The sequence below is a fragment of the Orbicella faveolata genome, unplaced genomic scaffold (genome assembly GCF_042242905.1).
Source record: "Orbicella faveolata isolate gen_17 unplaced genomic scaffold, um_ofav_v1 contig_2, whole genome shotgun sequence".
NCBI classification, from domain to species: Eukaryota; Metazoa; Cnidaria; class Anthozoa; order Scleractinia; family Merulinidae; genus Orbicella; species Orbicella faveolata.
The window spans coordinates 16,442,177-16,459,008 of record NW_028301547.1 but is presented as its reverse complement, the minus strand read 5'-3'; the positions used below and the strand labels follow the sequence as shown (position 1 = coordinate 16,459,008).

Genomic DNA, 16,832 nt, shown 5'->3' with positions numbered 1-16,832 from the left:
AAAATCGAAGATTTAACCCAACCCAAAAAATTTTTCGCAGAAGTATTTCAAATAACAAGTAGATTCGTTCCAGCGAAAAAAAATTTCGGGGTTAAGGGCACTTTAAATAAATATATCTAACTAAAACCCTAAATTTTCCAATTAGAAATCTAAGTAAAAAGCATGTAGCCCAATATTGATCAATCTATTAGCTGTTCATGTAAGGTTTTTTATTTGGCGAATCATAGAGTAAGCATTTTCTTGCATGTCTAGAAAGTCGTTTTCACATAAACTAAAGCCAGATCTTCGTGTATGCCATGTTCAAATTTTCAAGCCAAACTAGACGCATAACTGCGTGAACTCGGGCTTTTTTCCAACATCTTGCAATGTAAAAGTCGAACGCTGCAGAAGTCGTCTTTAAGCAACGTGAAAATCTCAAAGTTATTTGATAGCCTTTGTTTCTTAAATGCATCCATTATTTTGTATTTTTGTGCTCGTTTCTTTTGCAGTTCTTTTTTATTTGTAGAATCTTTTGCTTGCTTTTTGTTAAATAATAGTCTTCCTTCATGGTTCCATCCCTTTATAATTCTGTTTCTGCCTTTCATTTTTCATTATCCTTTTTCGTTCATTCTTGTCAACAGATTTGGTTAAACATGACACAAACTGTATTTGGTAATGCTCTGCTGAATGATATGTTTTTTGAACATTTCTAATAGCCTTAACAAGACAAGCAATACCATTTATGTTTTTAGTATATTGAACTGGAGTGATTTGACATTCATCATAGACCAAGAGGGAATATACATATTTTGATTTTTGTATGGATTTTGAAATACAGCTAACGCAAAAAGATGCGAACCATATCAAAAACCCTGTGCATTCACTATTATTCTTTATAATATTTTTGGAGAACAGATTTGCTTTGCACTGACTCAAACAATACTCCTTCAATAATATCACTTTTAAGGTCTAAAATTACTTCAACTCCACAAAAATCAACACTTTTGGGCAAATTTTTATTGGATGGTGAATTCATATCTAAAGATAAACTATCACATAATCTTTTGACATTATCGACAATAGAAGATAATGTTTTTGAGGTCCAATAAGCACAGGATTTCATTATAGAATAGCAAAGTGAATAAATAGCCACAGTAGTACTTAACTTAAGCTTCATGGTTTCACTAACACAAGTCTGAACAAGTATGTCATTTTCAGCTTCATTAATTATTACTCCTTTCACCTCAAACATAACATTGTTGTGTATACTCTGAAAATAATGCACTAAGTCACTAAGAGACAATACTTCAAGCAGCACACATGTACCTTGGGCATAGCTTCTACCATATGAATCCCTTGCATGAGAATCAAATATTTTAAACCCCACATTACCATTACAATAGATAGCAACAGCAGTACACCCTACTGTCAATACCAAATTAGTGTAATTTTCAGCCAAAAGTGATTCAAAGGCTCTTAGCAAAGAAGTACAGTATTGATATCCTTCTATGGCAGCCTCTTGATGGAGAGTACCAGTGTAGCTTTCACTGTACTGAAGTTGATAGTCCGTCTCGAACACATTTAGCATTGATGGTAATTCTGACTGCATTAAAAAGGATTGCCTGGCAAACTGAGACAAACCTGAATACAACTGATTTCCAATATTCATTATTTCCATGAGGTCATTGGCTGAATGGATTCCTTGTTTGCTATTGTGATCAAAGAGCATAAACTCATTGCAACACATTATTGTCCAGAATTCTGTCCAAATATTAGCTCATTACCTTGGCTATAAGGGGCTGATATTGTTTTGCTTGGGTCAATATACATTGGAGTAGAACCAGGGTTCTTCTCTATGTCTGTACTCAGTTTAAATTGACAAAAATTTGATATATGGGTCTGATTTTTGTGCCGGCACATCAAACTATTACAGGTAAACAATGATAAATACCGATTTGCTCGAAATTTAAGCTTCATCAACCCTTGATAAACCCTGCTAGAGCAATTAAACAAAAGCTTCTTTCCATGTTGTGTAATTTTATTTAAGCTCGTAATCTTTGTACTACATTCATGTTTTATAAGTTTTCTAACCTTCACATAACAGTAAAGCTTGGAAGACTTCGGTATACTTGCACAGATACGTTTGAAGACAAACTCCTTCAGCTTTCTGCTTTTGATACTCAGACTTCAAAATTCGAACCGGCAATCTGCTGGGTTCTCGATCACGTTTACCCACACGACGATTTCTACGTAGGCTAACAGGAGATAGCTGATTTGATATAGCATGATTTTCGATAGGTAGTTCATTTGATAAAGCAGTCATAGCATGGTTCACGATAAAAGGTTCACTCGTAAAGATTCGCTCGTAAATTGATCTCTCGTAAATCTCGCGGACCGACCCCTTCCGAAAATACTCAACATCTTTTAATGTGGGTCTACCTTGAGAAATGTATGCGTTTGTATGTGTTTTGAACGTTTTAGATTCCATAATATTCGCAGTCACCAACGAGACCTTAACACCATCCGCTATTACTCGCCCGTGTGCTTCAGTAGCGCACACTACGCATGCGCACTATGCAGATTCTACGCATGCGCCGTAACCTCAACGGCGATTTCTAAATGAACGCAAAAAAAAAAAAAAAAGAAGCCGAATTTTTACCTTGGGCGTTTCCTTCGGAAAGCCCGAGTAAAAAGTTGAATTTAATTTGTCGACCTGATGGCATGATAACTTGGAATGAATTTTTAAGCAAAAGGAACTGTGTTTTCAACGTGTTCTCAAGCATCTTCCTGTGGTTTGACCTTGGCTGCAGTTTTCTGTCAGTGGCTGAATCGAAGCACGTCATTCCTCTCGACCCGTGCGTCCGTGGATCGAAACTTACTTTTCTTCTCAGTTTTTTTCTAGCTTTTTTTCCAACATATGCAATTTTGCCTCACGTAACGCTTAACACAGTGAACCCTGAACACCTTTATCAGCGTGTTATTCATGTCTGCTTGGTTTAACAAATTAAACTACTTAAAGTCATGGTCTGAAATTTTCAAAGTGGATTGCCTGTACCCACAATAACTATAGCTACTCTTACTTTTAGCTGAATGACTGAATAATTGCGGAGATTCCAAAGTGCTTTTTAAAATCCTTGGTTATCTGTTATCTTTCAGGTGAAGTTGACGTGACTTACTGAAGTACACAAAATGTTGAGCAAGGTATCATTTTACTCGTTTAACGTGCGCAGCTTCCTTTGTCCTAATATCATAATTATCATTTTGAAGAACTATGTGATTAGCATTCAGCTAAGGAAGTCTCGATCAGTATCGAAGCTGTCAATAATAAAGAATCGCTTCATGCTTATCGTTTCTGCTCAACCTGCTTTAGTCAAGTTTTGTCTTGATCCATGGACGAGTTTGTTGAGCGCGAGAGGCGCATGAAATGTCACTCTTAGCTTGGCACGAGGGAAAACTGAGTGGGTCAGGAGACCTATGATATGATCAGCTACTTGTTTGAACTAAGAACTTCTGTGCCGGCTAAGATGGACAGGTATAGACATGCGGCTCTAGATCTGGAGACGTAAAATGAGCGTAGCCAAGAGTAAATCTAGATTTTCGGGTGCTCTTTAAACTTTCAAGCGTATCTATAACTCGATATACATTCAGTTAACAACACGAAGCAGTTTTCATAACAACAGCAGGGAATGGAAACTGTCTGGTTGAGTCTCTCTGTTCGAATTATTTGCATTCGTGCGTCCGAGAAAATTGGCATAACAAAATACTGCTCTGTTTAGAAAATCCACACAATTATTGAAACAGGTTGGTGAGCCTTAACCAATTTGGTCAGCCTGGAATTGTAGAGGATCCTGGCAAAAGACTCCGATAGATACCTTTATTCTATTGTATGAATACAGCCGGCTTTGTGTAATAATATTAATAGTCTCATTGCAGTGTCTAGTAAAAAGCTCGGTTATATATATAAAAGCAAAAAATCAACAAGTTGGCTAAAGAGAAACTAATGGGATATTTTAATATGTCTGGTACTACAATCACAGCGCAATATTAAAAGGTATCAGATATATTAAATAGAGTCAGCCAATAGGGTACGTAACCTTTGTTTAGAATATCTGCATATAAGCACGAGCACTTCATTTACTGATCAAGCTATAAAATTATAAGATAGTCGCAGAGCTCAGCCAAAGCAAAACCAAAACATGACAAATAATCTTTTACAAAGTCAATCTAAACTTCTCTCAAGCTATTGATTAAAAATTGCTATTTTAGCCTAAAGCCCCAACCAAACGATCGCAACATTTGAACACAACATATCGCAACATTGCTGGGCGCAACGTGTTGCGCGCGTTTGGCCACCCTGGTCACGGCATGTTGCGACATGTTGCGACATGTTGGGTGTTATTGGTCAAATTTTTCTTGCAACATTTGTGGATGTTGCATGATGTTGTAGTCGTTTAGCCAGGTTCGTGAAACAATCTTGTGCCAGGGCATGCGCACTAGTTCGATTTTTAACACCCAACATGTCGCAACATGTTGTAACAGGGTGGCCAAACGCGTGCAACATGTCGCGCCCAACAATGTTGCGATATGTTGCCTTTAAATGTTGCGATCGTTTGGCCGGAGCTTGCAAATGCTGGGCCAACAACGTTGACATATGTTGTGTTGAAATGTTGCGATCGTTTGCCCGGGGCCTAAAGTAAACCAAACTAAGGATCTTATTAGGAAACACCCCATCAGAAAGGGCACACTAAAAGCCGCCGTGTTTTCCCTGATTCGATTTGAGACACAGAACTAGCACGACCTCTTGATGTAATGATGGCGTGTGAAAATAGAATTTTGATACTCGAAATAAACGAGCAACTAGTCTTTTTCTTTCTTTTGTCTCTCTGCTTGTTCGAAAAGCAACAAAAAACTTTTCCTCGGTGTTTCTATCTAGTTAAAGAGACACTTGTGAAAGATTGAGAGAATTACGTGTAGAAACACTTGCAGGCTTGTCACCTGTGCACTAATTCTGACCCAGACAGTATTTTACCGGCTTGATCAGCTTGATCAGCAGCAGGAAGGCGCGGTGGTCTTATGGTTAGTGCGCTCATCCCCGGATCGAGCGGTCCGGGTTCGCCCTGGCAAGGGACACTGTTTCGTGTTCTTGGGCAAGACTCTCACAGTGCCTCTATCCACCCAGGAGTATAAATGGGTAGCAGCGAATTGTTGGGGAAACCTAACAAATTGCGGGGGAGTGACCTGCGATGAACTAGCATCCCGTCCAGGGGGAGTAGAAATACTCCTAGCCGCTTCATGCTATAGAAACCGGGATAAGCTCCGGCAGCTATGAGCCAGTCGGCTCCAAGGCTTCACTTTTTACTTTGATCAGCAGGAACGCTTCTGTTAAATCTCCCATACCCATCGTGGAAACAAATGCAGAACAAGCTTAAAGAGACTGGCTCTATCACGGCGATTTTGCTGTAGTTTTGGTCCAAGAGGTGTTAAATTTAACTGAGGTTTTGTTTGCACACAACATGCCCCCACAACACCAACATGAAGATACTAAGCACGGTGCCTACTAAATGCAAAGGTTTTATCGCCAGGTTAGGATCACGCGGAAAAAAATAGATCTTTGCAAGGGCTATTGGAATCCACAAAGAAAAACTGGGGTAGCCACGCATTTTTCCGAGATAATTAGCCTTGAATCTCACAAAAAAGCTGACATCAGCATTTTTCTGAGAAAAGAAGGAGAAGATATTTCTTCACAGATTTTCTTAGAATTCGCCTTTACATACAGAAAAGCAAACATATTTATAAAGATCTTAAAACTTAATGGTGAATGGTTACATAAAAACCATTTTTGATATGTTTTTAATAACAAAATCGTTGCAACAGCGCTTTTAGCGTCTCTGACAGCCTTCCTCTGGTTCAGCTAAAATACATTGTAACTATGTTTTGCTCACAACCAGAAACTAATAATGACGTGCTGAACAGGCTTGCCACTTCCATTTTATAACACAAAAGGTAGGGGTAACCACGCGTTTTTTTAAAGTTATTGTTCTTTTTTCAAAACTTTTAGAGTGCCAGTCACATTTTTCCCTGTCACCTCCTCAGTAAGTAAAACATTTGATTATCTCGTACTTGTTCTGGGCGCGCACTACGCCATGTGCAGGCACATGTTTACAGTTGGATTTCAGTATAATTTTCGACAGATAACAGCTATTTTTTCAGCTGCAAGACGTTAACAGTTACTGGTTAGCGATATTCTACTATTCTGGTGTTCCTGGTTTAAGTACAGGTTCATTAAACTTGATTTGGTCACAGTAGAAAAAATTTTTTTTTTCATCACAGGGAGGAGAGGCCGCTCTCAACTTTGGGATAACACACACACGTTAAACTTGGAGAACTGTGTTCTTTATTTATCGTCTATAATATCACAATTTTTTTGACTTTACCCACTCAATGGCGTGACAATGAACACAAAATGAACACACTCTATAAACGGTTAGCCATACAGTCACGCCATACAGAACTGGCTTTGAAGAGGATCGCATCCAAAGGTAAAGTCTGCATGCGAGCCAAGTGGCCCATCAGGCCGGAGCTTATCCCGGTTTCCGTAGCATGAAGCGACTAGGAGTATTTCTACTCCCCCTTGGATGGGATGCTAGTCCATCGCAGGGTTACCCCCAGCATTAAGTTCGCCGGTACCCATTTATACACCTGGGTGGAGAGAGGCACTGTGAGAGTAAAGTGTCTTGCCCAAGAACACAACACAATGTCCCTGGCCAGGGCTCGAACCCGGACCGCTCGATCCGGAGACGAGCGCACTAACCATGAGGCCACCGCGCCTCCCAACGAGCATCCAAAGACTCAAACAAATATCTATACTTTTATTGTACCAACCAGGAGCCATAATCGGGGCTCCTGGTACCAACCCAATTATTTACATCATAATCTCGAATGACTACCGCCTTTAAGTAATAATTGTTAAACACACTTTTTATAGGGATAATTAAATAATTCGGTTCCTAAAGTGGATTTAAAATAATCAACAATTCCAAGTCAGCTAAAAGGAAAATGATGATATATGACATTATACAAACTACGATATATGATATTATACAAACTACGCTGAGCAATATTTAAAAGCAATATAAAGGCAAGTAAACAGAGTCAACCAACAGGATAATCTTTGTCTACATAAGCATGAGCACTTCATTTACTGACCCAGCTTCAAAAATATCAACTCTGAATATAGAAAGGTTATGACACGACAGACTATATCAAGCAATTGGCCAAAACACTCAGTCCAAACTGTGCTTAATTTCAGTAAGCCAATCGCAGCACTCAGGGAAAGAAAACCCAGAAGAAATAATCTCTTTACGAAGTCAGTCCAAACTTTTCTGAAGCCATTAATTTTCCAACCGATTTAAGTGCGTAGGAAAATAATTGAAAACCGTCATTTGAAGTAAATTTAGTAACAATTCTACCAAAAAACCTAGACTGTTCGCTCTCAATTTCTATCAGGTGCATGATAGTCGATTCGGCCTTAGGCCTCATCATCTATCACTTCATAGAGGTTTCGAATTCATAAGCTATTTGTGAAGTATTTGAAATCGCATAGCTAAACCCTTCGCACGCTTAAGTTCAGTTCTTAGTCGAGACACGTCAAAATATCAATCCCGAAATTCCACGCTGATGATGTAACGGCTCGCCGAATCATTTAGTGTCTGATTTCTGGTTACTGAAGTAATGGCGCGAAAACACACAATTCATCGGAAACCTACAACCAGAATCAAGGATCTCTGTAATCAAAAGTGTGGCATTGTTTAGGTCGAGCAGATTGCAGATCAAGATTCTTTGTGATCTCCAGTTTTAAGTGAACGGCATTTTACAATACTGAGTAGAAGGCACTTCAAAAAGCTCATGTGCAGTGTCTAAAAGGTTTGCGCTAATCCATAGGGCTGATGACAAATAGATACAACTGCCATTAAAATGTGTCTTTTCCATCTTCTTTGCCAAACAGCCATGACAGCTATATTCTGATAGTGAGTCTCGATCGCTAGAGAGACACTGGTGGAAATCCATTCGATCCCCAATTGAATTAAAGTTGCGATAGCAAAAGACTGTACCAGTTCTAATAGGGAATCGTCTTTTAAGTATACATATCGATACAAGTACAATAATCCGTTAACAGCCACTATAGCAGTTGATTCAAACAACATGCTCATGATGGCGATATCAGCCATTAGTCTCTCACAGCGAGGAGTACGAAAACTTCCCCAAGGAGCTGATGTTCTTTTCCAAATCACGTGACAAATGTGATCAATCACAACCATGGTACTTCGTTCTATGACTTCTGTAAAGCCGTGAATCAATCCAAGAATAGCCATGGATTGTAAACTGTCAAGATCTGCTTGCAACACTCGGAACATAATCGCTGAAACACAAAACAATGGCGCTAACAGAGCACACGAATATCCCGGATGGGTAATGTTCTCTTGCCGCTGAACAAGAATTCGTGAGATCACTTTAAATAGCACTCCAACGAGAGGAGCGAAGAGTGCGATTACCAGGCGTAGAATACTTTCCTTACTTTGTTTGTTATACAGTGGGTAAATTATAGTGACCACAGCAACGGCAAGAAGTATAATAGAACAGAAAGGAACTGTCATTTGTAAGAACAAAGCCAATCGCTGTTTGCATGATGTCCGTAGAAGACGGAAGTGATTCGTTAGAAAATAGGCTTCACATAATACACTCATAAGAAACAAAATATTGAGTGGAAGTTTTTGCCAAAAAGAAAGCTTGGAATGCGATATTCCCAAGGCTTGTAGAACCACTCGATAAACTGTATCCAAGAACCATGCGAAGCAGATAACCAGGATCATTTTTCGTTTGACCCCCTTTACTTGATGTTGATGAAGTAGAAATAACGTGCAGATAAAGAACGACGGGTATAGGAAAACAGTAGATATTACAGCAGATATTGTTCTCATCCATTGCACTTTTACTGGAATGGACTTCTTTGGGTACAATTCACAGTTGTTTATAGTTTTAAAACATAGATAGCAGATCAACATGTATACTGAGCCTATGATGATTGCAGTTAGTAAAGAAATCAAAGCTCCAGTGTACATTGATTTAAAGACCGTTCGGAGAGCGGATGGTCTGAGTCGCTTCCAAGCCATCCCTCCGTTTTCGTCGTCGTCATCTTCCTGTAATTTGTCGTTTTCCTCCATTAAAGATGCGTCTATAAGCATGATTTCAGGGCTGTTAGGCAGCGTACGATAGTCCAAGCTTGTGGCTTCTCTGTCGCTGTATTCTTGATAAATATACTCCTCATCAGGGTCTCCGTGACGATACCATTCTTGGTCTGTGCTTTCTAGAGGACTGTAGTCAAAAGACACTGCCGTGCGTTCAGGTTCTTGTGGGTTGTATTGCTCTGTCACTCCTCGTGTAAAACTGAACACGATATGACCAAACACCTCTATCAGTGTTCTGCTACTCATTGTTAATCGGTGAGCAGTAGATCAGGTGCTTTAAACCCTACTAGTGTATTAGTTAGTGTAGGAACGGTCGAGCACTTTATGACGCAGCTGAATTTCAGTGATAAACTAAGTTTTTGCCTTGTTGTGCATGATAATGAGGGGTTTTTACTCTCAACAGGCTAAATAAATAAGGTTCTGCTGAGGTCACATGCTAATTTAGGGAAATAATGCTCACCAACTATAATAATTGCTTGTTCAAGTCAGTGAGCGAAACATTCCTTATCGGTATACTGGCTGTTTTGCTGTCGTGTTTTATTTTTATTTAATTAATTTAATCTTTTTTGAGGACTCGAAACAGTCAGAAGTGTTGCAGTTTTCGTAAAACTATAATTATTTTGCTTGTTAGCAGCTTTTATTGTTTTGGGGCTAGAAGCATTGTTTCTGTTGTCTGTTCCATTGTCCTGGATATCAAGCCATTCATGTGAGACCTTACGAGAGCTGTTTCCCGACCCGAGACAGTCATTGTATTTTAAACAGCGGGAACAAACCTAAAATGACGAGCAGTGGAGTTCTTCTGGCCATAATTAATAGATGAATTCAAACAAACTTCAAAGAAGCAAACAAAGATGACGAGAATTGTACTAGAATGTTACGCGAGACTGGGCACCTTCTTCTGTTGTCTGCTCACTACGCAAGTGACCGAAGCGTTTCCACTGACTAGCAACTCTGACAGGTGTAGACACTTATTGGGTTTTGTGCATCCACTAACTATGGTCAGTCGTTTGATGTGGTCGAACAGTGTTCGATGTATGTTAAACTGAGGTGTGTTCTGTCGCACTTTGTAATAATCATCGCACTTTGTAATACCTGTCGCACTTTGTAATAAAACTGTCGCACTTTGTAATACCTGTCGCACTTTGTAATAACACTTGTCACACTTTGTAATAAAATAGCTGTCACACTTTGTAATAACAAGTTGTCGCACTTTGTAATAAATTAAGCTGTCGCACTTTGTAACAACAAGTTGTCACACTTTGTAATAAACTTTCAAATTTCCTTTGAATAGGATATTTGGTAGAAATTATATGACTTAACTAATCCCCCAGGGCACAAATACGTTCTTCCTTGATATTTTGCTCTGCATACTAAACTGACCGGACGAAAATGAAACTCGTTCTCCCCCACGCTTCTCGCAATTGTTATTTTGGAGATAACACAGCTTGCTTAGCAACGATGGAATGCAATAAGTGAACAGAGGGCAAATAACTCCTGGTAAAAATAAAAAGATACGCGAGAGGGTTGAGTCCAAGGGTTAGTAAGGGAGATGGAGACTTCAAGTGACTTGCCACATGTTCTATATGAGGTAATTTTTGGGGGAGTAGTCACAGGATTTAAAATAGTTGCTACAATCATGGCTAAAAGTCGGGATACCTTGAACACCATTACAAGACAAATACCAAAATTCTTTTTGCTCTTTTTATTTCACCTTGTCGCGATTTCATGAAGTTGCTTTATTCTTTTTTTAAATGACAACTGCATGTACTAAAAAGTGTGTTCATCCGTTTGCCTAAATAATAATGTACAGATTCGTTTTCGGTTCTACTCGAACGGCATCCCACGACATCTCATGGTCGCCACGTTGGCGACTCATTTTCAAGCCTGGTCACCAGAGGCAAAATTTTAGTCGCCATGGCGCCTAAACTGGTCGTAACTTGGAGGGTTAATATTTATAAGAACAATAATAATAATAATAATAATAATAATAATAATAATAATAATAAAGCTAAACAAATTATAATAAAGTTAATTAGTACATGGATAGTGAACATATGAACAACTCCACCATAGGCTCTTCCGCTTATGGGCGGTCTTGGAGAAAAACGTCATTTAACTTTGTGTCAATTTTGACGCCTAGGAGCCGGCTTTTCTATTATGATAAGACTATTCTTTTATTGTGCAACTTCATAGTTTTTTCCTTCGATAAAGCCGGTATGGCATATAAATGGATCTTAGCCTTTATGAGCTGCCTTATGCTGTGTTTTTGCAGTTTCGGAGCAGAAAAGAAAGGGAGATATTTTCATTCATTAAGCGACGAGGCTTACGAGACGCTGTTGCTGCTGGTACAAGGAAATTTTAACCTGCCCGTGGCAGAACGCACACGCGAACAGAGGAATGCAGTAGTGCGCTATTGGCGCCAACGTGATAGCTTACACCTTGGACCTCAGTCTACCCCAACACTGTACTTTGATGGCAAGAAAGTAGTTAAGAAGTCGTCGATAGCAAGTCTTGTTGCAAAAACGTTTGATCAAGCAAAAGCTGGTGGATGTAAAAAACTGCGAAATCGAGCCGCAGATGGCTTCGCAGGTCTGAGCGAAAGAAATATCCTACGAGTGACAAACAACGAAGCGAAGTATCGCATACACAATGTCAAATTCACAAATAAAGCCATGCCAAGGCCAGTAACCGCCAGGACAATTCAAGGTCAACATCAAATTGACCTGATGGACTTAAGCAAAGAGGCTGTCAACCACAACAGGCACGTGTACAAGTATGTTCTAAGCGTAATGGATATTTTCAGTAGGTATTTGTGGTTGCGGCCGCTGGAAAAAAAGTCAAGCCAACATGTTAGTCGGGCACTTCAGAGGATCTATAGCGAGCACGGTCCACCGGATCGCCTTCAAAGTGACAGAGGAACAGAATTCGAAGGGAAGGTTAGACCTCTTTGCAAACAGTTAAAAATAAAACTAATTAAATCGAGACCCTACCACCCGCAGTCGCAGGGAAAGATTGAGAGATCGCACAGACGATTAAGAAAAAAAATCATGTACGACTTAGTATCCCTGGGTAAAAAAGGGGTTAACTGGGCAGCGAATCTTGAAGACTATAACCGGATTTTGAATGAAGAATGTAAAGAAGAACTTGGCTGGAGGTCTCCTTTCGAAATATATTATGGGCGGAAGTCAAATCAATTAGTGAAGGCGTCGCTGGACTGTGTAGATTCTGATGATAACATGGTTACCACAGCGCCAAATAAACGGGAATTGGCCTGCCACCTGAAGAAAGTAAAAAAGATCCGACGGAGAGCTAAGCTTTACAGCAAGAAGCTTAACGATCGAATGGTAAAGAGCCACAAGCGACGCCACAAAGCGGAAACTTTTAAAGTAAAAGAGCACGTTCTGGTACGCTACAGACCGCAAAAAGGAGGTAAACTTGCACCGAAAAGAATGTTTGTTGTTAAAGGCACAGTAGTAAAGAAGAGAAAAACAAATCCTGATACATATAAAGTCAGATTTAGGCCTCCAAATTCTTCTAAACACATGGAAGAATGGTTTTCGGTAGAAGACATTGCAAGCATTAGAAAACGCCACCGAGGAAGCACAGCAGAAACTAAAACAATAAAACAGCAGAAAATAAAACAACTTCGAAAAAAAAATGTACATACCGTTAACAGCCCGCGATCGTTTTCTGGATCTAGACTTTCCCGACATGGATTTGTCTCTCATGTACAATCCACCAGGTGACGGAAACTGTCAGTTTGGGGCACTGTGCTTCTGGTTAAACCGTCTCGGTATACACCGATCAGCAGAAACTGTCCGGGAAGAAATTATAAAGTACCTGACGAACAATCCAAACAACAGTGAAGGTATGCCTTTGGAGCTTTTTGCGGCCACACCCTGGGCAGAATATTTACGCTCAATGGCAAAGAATGGCACCTATGGTGACCAAATAACTTTACAAGCGGCAGCAGATTTGTACAATATTGAAATTGTTGTAATTTCGACCTTGGGACCTGATGCCACAGCGGTAATTTCTCCCTCTTCTAGCATACCCACTGCAAGAGTTCAGCTGGGGCATTATGCAGAGAACCACGGAGAACACTACATATGTGTGGACGGCAGAGTGTTGCTGGAGGAGGAGGAGCAGGAGAAAAAGACAAATGGAGAGGTGGAAAAGGTGGAAGATGATGAGCAGGAAGAAAGGGCAGAAGAAGAGGTGGAAGATGATGGCGCGGATTTGTTATCTACTCAGGAGGATTACGCACGCGGCCAGTATATGGGAAAGGAAAGAGAGGTGCCTGAACAAGATCAACATCGTATACAAATCCCCATCCACTTTGTTGGAAACGAGACCGTTGGAATGGTTTCCACGAACGACGCAACCACCCCCATAGAAAGGCTCCCGAATGAAATTTTAGAGAAAATACTTTCCGAGGCGTTATTATCTTCTGGTTTTTCCTGGCCTAACCATGTATGCCGGATGTATAATAACCTATGTTCAGTCAACGTCCGTTTTCGTGATATCACCCGTAGACTGGTCTCGATGCTCCCGAGTATTTACTTCTCTGAGGGTGGTGAACTTGGCATCGTTAGCGTCAGGAGCCTAATTAAAAAGTTTGGATCTTCGAGTGGTGTTGTGCTGGAGGTACGGCGAATAGTTGCCAGTCCAAATTGGGCAAATGCTTGGCTGGATCTGCGATTTCGTGGTTTGGGATGGTTTATCATCCTCAACATATTCTGGCCAAAAAGTCAAAAGTAGCATTTTGTTGAAATCTGCTTTGTCATTATTATCCACTCGGCTAGAATAGAATCACCCATGGTCTTTTAATGACTTTTTGCTTTAAAACAAAAAACAGTTCCTTGAACTGAGGAGAGAGAAACATTCTGTTCGTTCAGTTGTGTATTAAGTATTTATAAACAACTAGTTAATTCCGTTTCATGTTATAGTTCGTTGTTGTTTATTCAAGGTTGAAATAGACTTTTATTCAATGGTTCTGATTCAATGCTTTAATACCACATATACTGATTACGGCTATGATGGTTGCTGTTCCATATTCTGGCTTATGTCAAGCCAATGCGATTTTTGAATTAAAATACGATACTATTTCACAATTATTCTATTCAACTATAGTTAACGGTCCCTTCTTAGAAGACTCCCAGTCAAAGCCTTTATTTCCGGATCGTACCATTTTGTACAGCTGTTATAAATACCAGCAAGATGTGTCCTCTACTCTTTTACTGATACACTATGTCCCTGCAAGTTGCTTTCCAGTTTCGTCCTCTCTAAAACTCCCACGGAAACAAACCTTTTTATTTTCATCCGCAGGAGATGCCAGTATATTTAAAATTCGAATCTTTATTTAAGATGTGATAAATACCTTTTTAATACCTGAATTAAGCTATCATTTACAAATTAAACATGCAATAGGGTCTCATTTGCACGATAAATTAGACTAGTACCTAACCAATGGAGCGGCTTAACAAAACCGATTTTTAAGTCATTATTCGTGATGACAAAGTGTTTCTGTCGCGATACATCGTAGTCAAGACAAATAACAATTGCGAGAAGCGTGGGGGAGAACGCGTTTCTTTTTCATCTCCTCAGTTTAGTATACAAAGTAAAATATCAAAGAAGGACGTATTTGTGCCCTGGGGGATTAGTTAAGTCATATAATTTCTACCAAATATCCTATTCAAAGGAAATTTGAAAGCTTATTACAAAGTGTGACAACTTGTTATTACAAAGTGTGACAGCTTAATTTATTACAAAGTGCGACAACTTGTTATTACAAAGTGTGACAGCTATTTTATTACAAAGTGTGACAAGTGTTATTACAAAGTGCGACAGGTATTACAAAGTGCGACAGTTTTATTACAAAGTGCGACAGGTATTACAAAGTGCGATGATTATTACAAAGTGCGACAGAACAAGGTGTTAAACTGAACTAAGGTGTAACGGAGAAATAATATGATAATATAAATGAAATCAAATAATTAAAATCTTTGCTAATTAATTAACAACAGAAATCTAGTCCAAGGTCGCTGTAATGATAACATTTGTTTTGGAATTTTGATGGAATCTTTAAATGAGCACGAGAACATTTTTTCAGTTTACACAATTGCTATAAAAGGCGCAAGGCAACAAAATTGGCATGTAACTCTGAGGGGGGGCGGGGGGGGGGGAGTGGATTCCCATATGAAACAGTCAGTGGATGCTCGTCATCTCGCTTAGGGGTGTAAATCAAGGACTTTGGCCTCACTTAGGATGTTCAAAATGAAACGTCACTTTGTTAGCCCTCGATGCATCCGTATAGGAAGAATTCCAAAAAAACGTTTGTCATGTCCATTTTAAAGTGGTCTCTTTTTGGGATTAAATGAGACTCGAGCCACGATTAGATTGTTATCCTACAGGGGTTTAATACAAATGTTCTGAGAAACATCCCCGCCCGATCTTTTCGCATGACAATCTCCCCGGGAAGTAACTTATTTCATTGTATTGTAGTTTCGCCTATTGTTCAAATTTTGCGAGCCTAAAATAACAACTTCATTTCACGGTAAATGCGATCGGGAGTCTAGTTTTCTTTCCTTTTAGCTCCCCGCCGTGCCTCCTGTAAAATGGAAATAAAGGCGATGTGACCAGACGCATCTCTCAATGTACTGCTTCATGCTTTTGGCCCTCTTTTGGCCCGCTCAATTTTTCTGTAAAAATGAAAAAATTAGTACCTTCGATTGTCTCGCACTATTGTATCCTTCGATTTAGCAATCATCTCGAAAGTTTCAGACTTCATTTCCGAGTGTTAATTTACTATTTCTGAAGGCAATCGGCTACTTTCACATTTTCCCCAAAGTTTCGCCTCCACGAAAAGTTTATGAACCTGCGCTGATCTCTTCTTTTCTGGACATGTTTCCGGCGATTAAAGGATTTCGATTAGCTCGTCATGATCGTTCCCTTCAGTCTTTACAGCACTGTTGAAATGAAACGAAACCCCGTAAATTTGTGAGCAGATTTTTACAAAAGCGATCAGCTTTTAAGCTAACGTAACTCAGGAAACAGTCAAATTTCTGTTTGTACGAAGGAAATGTTACCTGGCAATAGGGCGCGTTTCCTCGGTTTTGATGAAAACTGACTGATATAGTTCTTCAGTATCGTCATCTCAGATTCATCTTCTATGGTGATAGTCTATTTCGCCTCACTTATGGTCGTATTTAAAAAAGAAAGTGTGGAGGCTCTCTCGCTGACTTGCACAACGCACGTGGTTTCGAGTCGTAAAAAAATACATTGTACTTTGACCTTTTACATGTGCCGTCGTGTTCAAGTATTTTTAAGGTGAAAACTACTTATTTTTATTATTTTTATTCCATTTTTATTATTTTGATTTGATTTGTATTATTTGTATTATTTTTGTATTTGATTTTTATCATTTTGGTTTTTTGTCAAGGTTCCGGGTGGGTTCCGGGTAGGTTCCGGGGGGGTTCCGGCTAGTTCCGGGGCGGTTACGGGTGGGTCCGAGTTGTTCCGGCAGGTTCCAGTAGATTCCGGGTGGGTTCCTCGTTTTACATTCACCCGCCATTGCATCGACATCGCAAGAAACTGGAGATGTAGAAG

General features: G+C 39.6%; 1 protein-coding gene and 1 pseudogene across 1 annotated transcript; one reads left to right on the top strand and one right to left on the bottom strand.

Moving 5' to 3' along the window:
• Positions 1-6,356: 6,356 nt before the first annotated feature.
• LOC149112156 (uncharacterized) lies at positions 6,357-9,610 on the bottom strand (annotated as a pseudogene).
• Positions 9,611-10,949: 1,339 nt separating this feature from the next.
• On the top strand, positions 10,950-12,970 carry LOC149112155 (uncharacterized). The gene has a single exon (XM_089289298.1). It carries the CDS (start codon positions 11,264-11,266, stop codon positions 12,968-12,970), a length of 1,707 nt encoding a protein of 568 aa, XP_089145424.1. The 5' UTR covers positions 10,950-11,263.
• Positions 12,971-16,832: the final 3,862 nt, after the last annotated feature.

What these genes read in the sequence shown, in the direction of transcription:
- LOC149112155 (XM_089289298.1), top strand. Translation starts at nt 11,264, where the DNA reads ATGGATAGTGAACATATGAACAACTCCACCATAGGCTCTTCCGCTTAT.